Source organism: Misgurnus anguillicaudatus, chromosome 25 (genome assembly GCF_027580225.2).
Source record: "Misgurnus anguillicaudatus chromosome 25, ASM2758022v2, whole genome shotgun sequence".
Taxonomy (NCBI): domain Eukaryota; kingdom Metazoa; phylum Chordata; class Actinopteri; order Cypriniformes; family Cobitidae; genus Misgurnus; species Misgurnus anguillicaudatus.
This window is the reverse complement of record NC_073361.2, coordinates 19927648-19940781: the sequence shown is the minus strand read 5'-3', so window position 1 is coordinate 19940781 and position 13134 is coordinate 19927648. Positions and strand designations below refer to the sequence as shown.

The 13134-nt window shown below is 37.7% G+C and overlaps 3 protein-coding genes across 3 annotated transcripts in view; 2 read left to right on the top strand and 1 right to left on the bottom strand.

The window, feature by feature from the left end:
• dlec1 (DLEC1 cilia and flagella associated protein) overlaps positions 1–953 on the top strand; it is a 30610-nt gene extending 29657 nt beyond the window's left edge. The window contains exon 36 of the mRNA XM_073863911.1: positions 449–953. Within this exon, the coding sequence (XP_073720012.1) occupies positions 449–575 (127 nt within the window). The 3' untranslated portion in view covers positions 576–953. The remainder of the gene's footprint in view (positions 1–448) is intronic.
• Positions 802–5383, bottom strand: acaa1 (acetyl-CoA acyltransferase 1). The gene is made up of 11 exons (XM_073863910.1): positions 5082–5383; positions 4752–4845; positions 4566–4623; positions 4404–4483; positions 3748–3790; positions 3521–3619; positions 2395–2475; positions 1941–2311; positions 1775–1830; positions 1515–1660; positions 802–1400 (listed from the first exon to the last, which is right to left on the bottom strand). Exons 1-11 carry the CDS (start codon positions 5232–5234, stop codon positions 1325–1327), a joined length of 1257 nt encoding a protein of 418 aa, XP_073720011.1. The 5' UTR covers positions 5235–5383; the 3' UTR covers positions 802–1324.
• A 688-nt stretch (positions 5384–6071) lies between these two features.
• Positions 6072–13134, top strand: part of map3k22 (mitogen-activated protein kinase kinase kinase 22) — an 88436-nt gene continuing 81373 nt past the window's right edge. Inside the window, exon 1 of the mRNA XM_055181988.2 lies at positions 6072–6467. The gene's annotated coding sequence lies outside the window, so the exon portion shown is untranslated. The remainder of the gene's footprint in view (positions 6468–13134) is intronic.

The following is a 13134-nucleotide window of genomic DNA, read 5'->3' as shown; positions in this document are numbered from 1 at the left end:
AGAATAAGCTTTGTCATACTCACCCTCATGTCATTTGAACCCCCCGTATTTAAAGTGTTGTTTTATAGTTTTAGAATGTTTACTTTTAAATAATGTGTAACAACTAGAACAACAGCGAAATCTACTACAAGTATAGTAAATATCTTCAGGACACTTAAAATATATGACACATGTTGAGTGGAGTTATTTATTTAACCTTTTTGGGTCCTTGTGAAGCTTGAAGGGTTTTCTTGTTACTATTGAAGACTCCATCCACTCGGGCACCATGCACTCCCACAGTAATCAGAACCCCCCCCCAAAAAATTCTAAAAACAAGACATCGGGGTATGAAATGACATGAGGGTCATGAAATAATGACAAAGTTTTCATTTTTGGGTGAACTATCCCTTTACATTCCTATAACATTTATGCATTGAACAGACTAAATATAAAAGTTTTTTTTCCATAGTGTTCCGAAAGAGTTCCAGACAATCATCACGGTGCAGGGCATTCTTGGAGAAACCTCACTAATGCTTAAAATCAAAGGAAGAGGATCATTTGATGAAAAATTTCTAGCTGTTATATCTGACACCTGATAAAACAATATTGAGTTTCACAGATAAGACAAATGATCTGAAACTTTATATATATTAACTTTAATTTTTAAACAAATGAAAATACTTTTTTTTGTTAAAAAAATATATTGTTAAACTGTTTATTAGTTTAGATTATTTTAAGCTGTCCAATGTTGATGTTTGCAAAACAAAACTCAAAGGTTGCAGTTAAACAGTGATTTTGAACCTAACCTTTGGAATGCAAGAGTTTATTTGTAACAAATTATTTTTTATTGTAATGAATAACCGCTTGAAATGCATTACAAATCTAAACTAAATTTCACCAGTCCTCTAACATCGTGTAAATGTTATGTAATAAAATGTAATGCTTATTAAAAACATTCATTCTGTAATCTTGAATACTCTGTCAGTATCCATATGAAAAGACCTTTAGATTAAATTAATGCATGACAAATCAAAATACAGAAATTACATATCCATGGGTAAAATATCTGATTGCTCTTACACAGACATCATCTATTTCCATGATCTGTTGCCATCACAGTTAAAATACAAGGCACTTTAAACAAATGTGCCATTTTATTATTAAGGTATCATCCAGTGATCCACACTACACTGTAAAAAGTAAAAGTTGGATTCACTTTTGACTGTCACTTTTTACAGTTTACTTAAGAACCGCTCTGCTTTATCTGCTTGTGTTTTACAGTTAGTGGTTTAGCACGTTAATTATAACATTTTTTGCATCTTGGGATTTTGTAAAAGAGCTTTAATCATTGTCCAGGGTATTCAAAAACAGCAGCAGCTCCCATTCCAGTCCCAATGCACATGGACACTACACCATACCCTCTGAAAAAAAAAAAAGGATGATCATTACTTTAAAAAGTTAGCTTACTGATTGCATTGTCATTGTTTTGTATAATTGCAACATGCCAAATGCCCCCCAGTGAAGGGGGTCTGTACCTTTTTCGTCTGCGTTTGAGCTCATTCAGAAGTGTCACAACCTGTCGAGCCCCAGTGCAACCCAGGGGATGACCAAAAGCAATAGCCCCTCCATTAGGATTCACTTTCTCCATGGGAATGCCAAGCTTTTCCACACAATACACAGCCTGAGGCAAAAAATAATGCATCAGTTTCAAGCAATGCACACACCAGATGTTAAAACACAAAAAAGTGACTAAAAGGCAAATATTGGAAAAGACTTTACAAACTAAATCTCTGACCTGACTAGCAAAGGCTTCATTGATCTCAAACACATCAATATCATCAACCTTCAGACCTGTAAAAGCATATGCAGTAACACAGTTTGTTTTTATAATGAAAACTTTGTTATTAACATATAAATGGATGTGAAAGTACTAGACAACGTAAGAACATCTGTACTCTCACCTGCTTGTTTAAGGGCTTCTGGGATAGCATAGGCGGGGCCAATGCCCATTATGTCTGGTGGCACACCCACCACAGCGCTCGCCCGCAGCACCCCAAGAACAGGCAGTCCCAGTTTCTCTACTGTAGATCTCCGCCCTATCAGCACTGCTGCAGCGCCATCACTTACCTGGCTTGCATTTCCAGCTGTAGTGCTGCCGTTTTCCTTGAATGCTGGACGGAGTTTCGCAAGGCCTTCCAGCGTTGTGCCAGGCCGGATTCCATCATCCTTTGAGACAGTAATGGTGCGCTCAGTGCCATTTTCATCCGCAAATTTAGTAGTGACTGGTGCAATCTCTTGATCAAATAGGCCCTGTTTCTGGGCCATTGCTGCCCTAGTTATAATAAAGACCACAAATAAATGTCATATTTGGTCAAGTGTATATGATTATGAATTCAAGCAATACATTTTCCTTACTTTTGTTGGGACCTGAGAGCAAATCTGTCCTGTTTTTCCCTGCTGATGCCAAATCTCTCTGCAACGTTCTCTGAGGTTATTCTGAAACACATAGACAATATAATATAATATAATATGTATAATATAAAAACGATTTAAAAACAACTTGTACTGATCTTAACGTATGTCAGTGCCATTGTTTTGTCTCAAGATGCACAACAGTATTGTTTTTTGTAAGGTTTCTAATCTTAACCCTGTCTGGGTAACCGTCCCTTAAAGGGATAGTTCGGCCAAAAACGATATTAAACCCATGATTTACTCACCCCCAAGCTGTCCGAGTTGCATATGCCCGTCGTTTTTCGGACAGGCACATTTTCGGATGTTTTAGAGGGTGTTTTAGATCTTTCAGTTGATTGGGTGTGATGTTGCGGGTTCCAGCCCTGGTCCACGACCTTCAAGTCCAAAAAAAGTGCGTCCATTCTTCACAAATTAAATCCAAACGGCGCCAGGATGATAAACAAAGGTCTTCTGAGGGTAATCCGTGCGGTGTTGTTGTAGAAATATCCATATTTAAAATTTTAACGTAATTAACTACCTTCCGGTAGCGCCGCCATCTTAGACTCAGGAGAGAGTATTAGCGTAGTGTACGCACTTTTCTTAGTGACGTATGACAAATTCGGAGGGCGGGGGGACAGAGCAGCAGCAGAGAAACCTCTGTACACTGCGTAAGCTCTCATCCTGAATGCAGATGATACTAAGATGGCGGCGCTACCGGAAGGTAATTAATTACGTTAATAAAATTTTAAATATGGATATTTCTACAACAACACCGCACGGATTACCCTCAGAAGATCTTTGTTTATCATCCTGGAGCCGTTTGGATTTAATTTGTGAAGAATGGACGCACTTTTTTTGGACTTGAAGGTCGTGGACTATGGCTGGACCCCGTAACATTACATTTAATCAACAGAAAGATCTAAAATATTTTCTAAAATATCCGAAAATGTGTTTGTCTGAAAAACGATGAACATATGCAACTCGGACAGTTTGGGGGTGAGTAAATCATGGGTTTAATATCGTTTTTGGCCGAACTATCCCTTTAATGTTTAGCACAGTATTTGTCAATAAAGAATAACATTATCCATACCCCATGGGAATTATACAGTCTCTGGCCTTCTCATTGTCCATTAGTCGAGGGCTAATATCTCCTGGGTTTCCTACTGATTGCAATGACATACTCTCCGTACTGCGAAGTTGACATTCAAAGAGATGATGAGTATCAGAAAAACTGATTTTTTTTGGACTTGAATACATGTTGTTATTCATTTGCAAATAGTGAAAAAGGGATGATTTGTATAAATGTGGCATACTAACCCACAGGCAAGACCCAGATCATATGCCCCATTCCTGATTCCACCTTGAAAAAAATAAAAAGGCTTGTTCGAATTGTAATATATTTCTTTTTGTCACAGCCAAAATAATAAAGATGAGCCATTTTACCATTTAAAGGGGACATGGCACAAAACTTTTTTAAGATGTCAAATAAATCTTTGGTGTCCCCAGAGCACACATGTGAAGTTTAAGCTCAAAATACCATATAAATAATTTATTATAGCATGTTAAAATTGCCACTTTGTAGGTGTGTGCAAAAATGTGCCGTTTTGGGTGTGTCCTTAAAATGCAAATGAGCTGATCAAATTCAAACACTGATCACAGTGATGGTGGTTTGTTACTATTAAAACTCAATTGTGCTTTTCTCTGCACTAAATGGGAGTGCTTTGGTTGGATAGTGCAAATTAAGGGGTGGTATTATTATAATAAGAGCTCCTTATGACATCATAAGGGGAGCCAAATTTCAACAACCTTTTTTCATGTGTTTGTAGAGAATGGTTTAGCAAAACTAAGTTACTGGGTTGATCTTTTTCACATTTTCTAGTTTAATAGAAGCACTGGGGACCCAATAATAGCACTTAAACATGGAAAAAGTCAGATTTTCATGCCATGGCCCCTTTAAAAAAAGTAATTCTTACCCGCAATATTAAAAAGTGCCTGTAGTCCAGAAGAACACTGCCTGTTCACCGTGTAGACTGGTACGGACTCAGGAAAGCCACTGCAAAATGTCATTTTTGTTATTGTGTAAATGACAACAAATGAATATAATAATGATTTTATATAAAATCGAGACATCTCACCTAAGAAAATGGGCAACTCGAGCCATCAGTGCACCTGCTCCAGGTTGTAGAACATTACCTGCATAAATGTTTTTGAAACAACAGCATAAAACATATGCATATGTTCGGCATACATCATACATATTGGTGTGTTTTACTGTATCCACTTATATTTTGGTCATGTTGTTGTAATCACAACTGACTCACCAACACACACATCCCCTAGTGAGGCAGGTGGCAGTCCAACATCCTTGAGAACTTTACTCATCACAGTACTGAGAAGCTCATCTGGAGTTGTGTCCTGACAGGGAAACATGACAGTAAATTTTAAAAGATCAGGGAACTGTTCAATGCACTCAATCACAAAAATATTATAGAAATTTGCATAAGCAATATCTTGAATTTGTATGCTTGTTTTAAATATTTTTTAAGCCATCTTGGGGGGTCTCCTGGAAGGACCCCGGACCCCTGGATGAGAAGCACAATTGCAAAAACCCGGACTGACTCATGCATTAATGCAGATGATAGATATCTCACCTTAAATGATCCCCTTTTCGCCCGGCCGATTGCTGTTCGTAGCCCATGAACTACAACGATATCGTTTGGATCAACAGCTGATGCGCTGCACTGTCTCATACCCACACGTCCATTTGACGACAGATGTCCAGATAAAATCTGTACTCTGTGCATTTTTACAGTTGAAAAGCTGAAGCCGAATTAATAAAAGTCTAAAGTGTTGATGAATATGAACATAAACTGATAAATGAAGCAGAAACTTGAACTATGCTCTACATTACTGATTGTACTTCCTGGTGGACCTTGCTTCTGTGATCTCATTGGATAGGAGGTTCTGACGCTATGGTGTGGATTTGTGGGAAACGAAGTGCGCATGATTAAAACAATCAATACCAGAATCTTGTTATTTATATACGTTTATTTTTTAATTTTCATTTAATGTAATACTGAATCTATTTTTTTTTTTCTTAATGTAATTCTGTGTTTATTTAACTTTCATTTATTGTTATTTATTTTGCATAATGTTGCATATTATGACAGAAAATCTGTCAAAAAGCGATTCTATTCTATTCTATATTTGAGATGGTTTTTATTGTTCTTGTTTATACTTTTTCTGCATTAAAAAGTACACTTGCTTTTATGCGACAAAATGCTATGTATGTACACAGAGAGATCAAACATTAATGTTAGCTGTAGATTGTAAATAAAGTAAGACTGAGTTAAAATTACACGTGCTAATCCCACAACTACATACTGTACAGTGTAAATTAATAAAAATAGTTTATTATGCAGCATCTCATTTGAATTTTCTAAATTAAACTTAAACTATATCAAACATTAGGACAGTAAATGAAAGGGAAGCCTCTATTATTTTACTAAACCAGTTAATAGCAAGGCAAACTTTTTTTGCAAAGGATATACTGTAATGTGCACCACAGTCAGCCGATGGCGCTAAAATGTCACCAACGGTCTGTGCAGCACCCGCGTCATCGCTTCCTGAGGCTCGCGCTATTTGTGACCTCAGAGCGCTCGCTTCTCTGTGGAAAAACTCGCCGACCGTCAGTGTTTGCGGAGGGGAAACTTTCTGCTTTTGACGGCGCGCAGTCGACGAGATCAGCAGTTTTTACAAGCACACACAGCCTGGATTATTATCGTCTGCGACTCCAGCAAACATACTCTGCAAGTCTTCTCGAAAGGTTGGATTTGTGCTGTTTCTCCAATTTTCGCGTGACAACTGTATCCAAGTCCTCGCTGCTTCCGGATATACTGTTATTATTATCTTATAACTATACTGTCTTTTGGGGATTTTTCCTCTTGGCTGCATTTTAACCCCGTGAATCGACTGATTTGAATCAAACATTTCTGGTTTCTAAAGTGCAAGATCCAGTATGAATATACGCACGTAAGGTGAGTTATGGAATAATAACGACTGTACTTATAAATTAACTGTAATATGCAAATATTTACCATAAAAGGTAAAATACAGATGTCCACTCTGTTATAAAGACTCTCTAGTACAATTCAACGAGTCACAGTTCACAGCTTTTAAAACCAAACACATACTTAGAATGAGTTAAAAGCGAAAGTCTTTGCTTTTTGTTGAAGCTAAACTTGACACTGAAATGACACCTAACGTTACTATTATGCTGGTGCAGAGCTATGTGGATAATGACATTATATGTGATATTTATGTGCCTACACTGCCAAGATATATACGTGGATGTCTTTATTTCATTATCTATATCAAAAAAATATATTACTTCTGAAGTTTAAAATACCTGTGTGTATACAATGTATGCTGGCAGAGCCTATGTGACTATAGTATCAATAATTGCCACAAATTCTAAAACTCATAGATTAACAAGAAAAGTTTATTTTAAAGGAATTGTAAATGTTATCATTTACATTCCACTTATGTTGCTTCAGACCTGTTTGACATGCTTGCACAATGGAGATGTTGTGCATAATTGGACAGATTCATTGTCTGTTCACTTTGATTGTATTTGGAAAAAGAAAAAGCATCGACATTCTGTGATTCATGTAAAATAGAAAAGTTTTTTCAGCCCAATTTTCACTTTTGACACGTTTAGTGTAAGATTGTCACACTTTGTTTAACCTCCTAAGGCCTGGTGTGACATTTTTTGTTGTTTGCACCATAATACTTAATTCTGTGTGACTGGAACCTGTTATACACAAACGTGGACAAATACACTACTTCATGTTCAAACAAATTATTTGGTTATTACATTTATTGGTTCTTCCGAACCCAAAATAGCTGAAAGAAATCTAAAATGCAAGCCAAATCACCTCCCACCTCTACAATGGCTGTATAGGTGCACAGGAACAATCCTTCCTAAAATGCATTAAACTTTCGTTTTTTCAAAGACGTGAAACTCACCGAGTGGTCAGGGGTGTTCACTGATATGCTCACACAAAAATCGCTGCAAAAGATGCATTCCAACAGGCTTTATCGTAGTTACTCCATTGACTTGTATTAGATGTGCTGTGAGGTACGGTATTACTTCGCGCCGGGAACGTTGTTTGTATTCTTGCAATTGGCAAAGGTGGATTATCGCCACCAACTGGGCTGGAGTGTTTATTATTTAAGCTCTCAGCGGAAGAATGTACAGGTGTGAGGCGTTTGGAAAAATAGGTCCACAAGTTTACAACGAATGGTAAAACACCGGTTGGAAAGCATCTTTTGCAGCGATTTTTGTATGAGCATATCAGTGAACACCCCTGACCACTCGGTGAGTTTCACGTCTTTGTAAACCAAAAGTTTGGTGCATTTTGGGAGGGATTGTTCCAGTGCACCTATGCAGGCATTGTGGGGGTGGGGGCTGATACAACAGAAACCAAAAATTCTCCAAATTTCAGTCAAAACCGTTCTTTTTCATCATAAACAATCTGAAAACAGGGCTTAAAGTGTAAAATACCGAACTTGTCCTTTAAATATGTGTTTGTTGTGTGACACAACATAATGTCATGTTAAAATGTGAAAAATGTCGTTTTACTTTCGGTCTGACTTTGGAGTGTATTTTTGTTACAAACAAAAAAAATTAAGCAATAGAGAAATTGACTGGCTGATTAAAAAGATTTATCATCCTATGCCAATAATTTTTTTTAAATAATCAAAATATCTGCCGATATATCGGCCTCTGCAATATATTGATTGATCACTAATCAGTACTCCCCATAATGTTTCTAAGTTCTTGGATAGCTCTTTTAGAAATGCTGTCCTTGACTGTACAAGTTTATGTTTTCCTGTGCCATTGTCATGTTGTTACACGTAGGCAAGGCAAGTCTTGTTCAATGTCTGGCTGCAGTGTGAACATGTCTGTTTTCAGCCAAGCCTATTATCATAAATATGTCTCGGCAGGGTCAGAGAAAGGAATCTAATTGAACTTTGTACCTCCGTTGCAATAAATTCAAGGTTGCCATTAAACCAAAAGCCTAATAAATCGTTAGAGTCAAGTGCAGTTAGATCCACATGCAGTATAAGGGTATCGATTATGGGTCTTTCAAGGCTATTGATGTTATGATTTGGGCTAAAGTGTGCTGGAAGTCCACTACCAATGCAAGAGGAACGCCAAAGCATCATACTGAACACACCCGTTGTGATACCTACCAGCAGGCTGATTACAATGCTGGAGGTGAATGCTAGCTAGGGCGTAATAGTAAAAATTGGTTATGGTGGCAAGGCTTGCCGCGATAGTCGGTGAAACGGTGATAACCGCTGCTTCAGCCTCTCACCGGTTAGATCACTTGCCCACCGCGACACCGTCTTTCACCGTCGTTTTGATATTTTCGTGTAATTAAATCATTTAGTTTCGTTAAAGAGAGCGAACACACTGAATGTGTGTCTGCTGCCTGAATTCAGCGGAACTGAACGCGCGTCACATCACAGAGCAGCAGGTGTCAAATTTTATTCCTGTCAGAGTTTGCAAGGAGAGCTGACTGACCAGATGATGTCAGAAGCGGCGTGCTTACTCGTTTTTGTTATAATATACATATATGATGTTTAATATAAGCGAGATCATTTTGTTGTTGTGTTTTTCATCAAGAAAAATAATAAACCTTGTTACAAAAGTTACATGCGCACTTTGACTCAAGCACTTAATTAAACCAGCTGTTGCACTCGCATTGCACGCAAATCTATACGCGATTTAACGCAGCTTACGCAAGCGCTGCATTTAAACAGTTGCGTAATTCAAAAGTGAAAGTAAAATGTGCACGTCTGCATGGGCATTTATAAGCCCCTCCCACCCGGTGATACCGGATTTATGAAATAAGATCGCGCAAATTTCACACGCTAGCAAAATGAAACAATGCGGAAATCAGACGCTTTTGTTTTATCAATGAAAGGCTAAAAATAGCCCTGTTCACCGTATGTTCCCGGCAGAAGTCAGAAAAGACGTAAAACTGTCGCTACATCCCAAACCGCATACTTCTATACTATATAGTAGGCGAAAAGCACTACTTCTCGTACTCTTTGCCTCCTATATAGTATGGAAGTAGGTGGTTTAGATAAATGGGCGGAGAGAAGGCTGTCTCCTGTGGCTGTTCGAACACATTCAACCTATAGACTGCAGTTCTATCTATTGTTTTATTTCCGCTGTCATCATAGGTAACATGAAATTAAAAAAATTTCCACACACCTCCAACTCCGGGCAGACTTCCTTCCCACTTGCCATTTCTACACGTAACATGACCTGCAGCACTCACTCTCCACACCAGTCACCCCTAGTGTATGCACTTTTGAGTGCACTTACACACGCTCACACACAGACGGACGGCGAATTCCAAGCAGTGCAGCATAAACAGTCGACCCACATAAAACGTTATGTTGTTTTTCATTGCATTTTAGCTCCTTTTTGCGGTTAAATTGTTTAAAATCACTTGAATGTTAACATTTGCAAGCCTCTAAAACACGTGCGAATGATAAACTTTCCCTATTTAAATTTGCGTATTAAGCTGGGAGGGTCTAACCGCGATCCGTCAAACCACTATTTCTTACGCTAACCCTGGACCATCTGACTTTTTGAAAAAAAAATTGTAATTTCAGTGACTATTGTGGATTTTGTATGTATAGTTATCTGACTTTAAGGTTTATCATTTTCAGACAGACCGGCTGTATATGACCAGTTCAGTGTTATGTATGTTATTTATATATGTTGTGTTAGGGAGCATCTGACAGGATACAAACATTTTTGGATCGCCTTATAGCAATTAAAGGAAATGTACATGGGAAATTATTAGTCTGTCAGTTTCATTAAATCCATAAAGTTTTTGTGTCAAATGAAAGATCTGTTTAGGTACTTGAATTTACACATTTTCAGAAATCCCTAAAGGAATATTTTGGGAGAGGATTGAATGTCGATGATGAATAACCATCTCAGATTAGGATGTCGGGGGAAGTGTGGTATTTTATCCCGTTTCCTTTAGGGAACGCCGGTTTCGTGGCTTTAAGTCAAAGTGTTGTCTGGTCTGCTGCAGATCTTCATGAAGGGTCATTAATTTTAGGCCTAATCTCAGGGCTTGCTGTCTCGGACACAGAGGAAATCACAGTGGTCTTATCACTTTCTTGAATGATTGGACACGCACCCACCAAAGAGTCAAGGGCCAGGGGTCATTGTTATTTGAGCAGCTCCTGCAGGCTCTTAGTGTGTGAAAACAACAGGGGTGGTGCTTTTACTTCAAGTTCAGTTTTGATAAAGGGAAAATCTTTTTTTAGTGCAATACATCAAAGTGTCTAAATTTGGGTCACGGTTTTTAGTTCAAAATTGAAGAACTGGCCTGTTATCTGTTAAGTGTCTCAATGCAGTCATTTGTTATTCAGCACTTTGGAACTTCTTAATGAGTCAAAGGAAACCCCTATAATTCGTTCTTGTGTGATATGCTGGTGTGCATGTCTATTTAAGTCTATATTAGAAACGTATTACAACGTATGTCAATGAAACATATTTTATTTATAATTTATGAATCCTCGTTTCTTACTGTAGTTTATTATAAATGTGAAAAAGCACCATGAAATGAGTTGTGTAGTTTCCAGCTGACCATACAAACCACTCTCAGAAAAAAGGTACAAAAGTTGTCACTGGAACGTTACCTTTAAAAAAGGTCCTTATATGTACTATTTTGGTGTAGATATGCACCTTTTGAGGTACCTATATGCACCTTTAGGTACAAACGTCAACCTTTGTTCTGAAAGTATACTGGCTAAGATCAAACTATACTAACCCAAAGTCTATGCTGATTCTGTTGCTCAATTTAAGTGTATATTTTTTTTTAAAGAAGTTGAATTGCTTGCAAGAGATCTCTGTAATTGGCCTGACTGCTGCTGCTTGTGCGGGGTTGTTTAAGGTTTTTGTTCACCAGCGTGTCAGATGTTAAGAGCAATTTAATCTAACAGCAGTTATTGTTTCTCACATGCGACCGGGATGGTCCCTGTGGCATGTTGAAGTGTTACTGATGTGAAGGGAGAAACTGCTTGCAAAAGAAGTGTCATTCAAGAGTGACGGATGTGTGAAATCCTCTTTTAACCTGTCATGACCGGTGAAACTTTTAAGAAGTGGTTTAACTGCAGGCAGGGTCAGGAGTAATAATTGAAATTCCACTGACATTCAACACAAATTTCAGATGTCTGATCTGGAGACATCTGCTATTCTATATATTAAGACGAATGTGCAGAACAACAAAGAAATTATGTAATGCATGTGGGTTCATGAGAGAATTACGCCCTACAATGAAAACAGCATATTATTGTGCAGATGGTGCTTGTTTTCTGTCTCAAAAATAAACACGTTCTGGGAGAAGAATCAATGAAAGCCATAGATTTTTTTTTTTATCAAGATGTTTGCTGTGAGCTGTAGAGCTGCTTAATTATAGGCAAAATCACGGTTATTTTATTAAAAATCATGAATATTTAACATGATTACACGGTGACTTTGAAAACATGCATTAATTTAACCTTTTTATTAAAGGTATAGCAAAAGATTTTCTTTTTCTGGGTGGATCATCAAGACTATTGGTCATCCTAGTTGTCAATCATTCTGGTGATATGTTTAAGTAAGGCCGCCGTACGTGCTCCTCCCTATGTTCGCTTTCTGCCATGCGCACTTTCAGGTGTAAATGTGTGGTGAGCTACGTTTTCAGCCATTCATTGAAGCTAGCGTTCTCAGCGTGTTTTTCAAAATGTCTGAGGGTCGCAAGAGAAAAAGTGTCTACGAATTGTATGATAGTTGCAAAGTTTCTACTCGACAGGTAAACTTTGCCATGCTATTTGGAGAAATCCATTTCAAATCAGTGCTAGTAAAAGTTGATGTAAGCTATGATTAGCAATGCTAGCCCTGGCACAAGTCACGAACCGCGGAGACACGTAAACATCTCAATGTATGAGCCATGCCGACAGCACCTTGTAAACAGAGCGTGCACGAGAAGAACTTGTGCATGCTCTCTCGAGCACACATTTAATAGGGCGGGGCCGAGGGTGTGGCAACTAAAATTTCATCAATTCATGATGAAAATTAAAATAGTTTTTATTTAAAACACTCAAATAAAACTTAATTTTGAAGAAACTATGACAAAAATGAACACATACTAGATTATTAATGAATTAAATGTTTTTACCTTTAACGGGAATAGCTGCGTGGTGAAGTGAAACTAAAAGCAGATGTTGTAGAACGTCTGGTGAACGATGATAGATAGCGCAAAAATGTTAAAATCTGATTATTTCCCACTATTAATTACATTATCTAAAGGAGTGTAACTACTGTAGCATGTAAATAATGCACATAAATAAAGTGAACAAGAGCGCTCAACAATTATATCTAATCAACAGGCACGTGAAACCTAGCTAGCAGGTTGCTCAAACAACAAAATCACCAGCTAACTTGCTTTAAAATTGCAAGAACTAATACAATAACAGGCTTAAAGCAACACTATGTAGTTTTTTTAACCTTTAAAAAATTTCTCTAAAATTATTTCAGTTATAGAACAACTTTTAACTGGACAAATTGTACTGTTGCTGCAACCTGAGCAGCCTCCTAGCTGCTACAAGCACAGTGACGGTCCG

Coding starts and splice junctions, on each gene's coding strand:
- acaa1 (XM_073863910.1), bottom strand. CDS start 5,234: ATGCACAGAGTACAGATTTTATCTGGACATCTGTCGTCAAATGGACGT. Junction 4,484..4,565: donor CGAGTTGCCCATTTTCTTAG/GTGAGATGTCTC, acceptor GACATTTTGCAG/TGGCTTTCCTGAGTCCGTAC. Junction 2,312..2,394: donor GCTCTCAGGTCCCAACAAAA/GTAAGGAAAATG, acceptor TATTATAACTAG/GGCAGCAATGGCCCAGAAAC.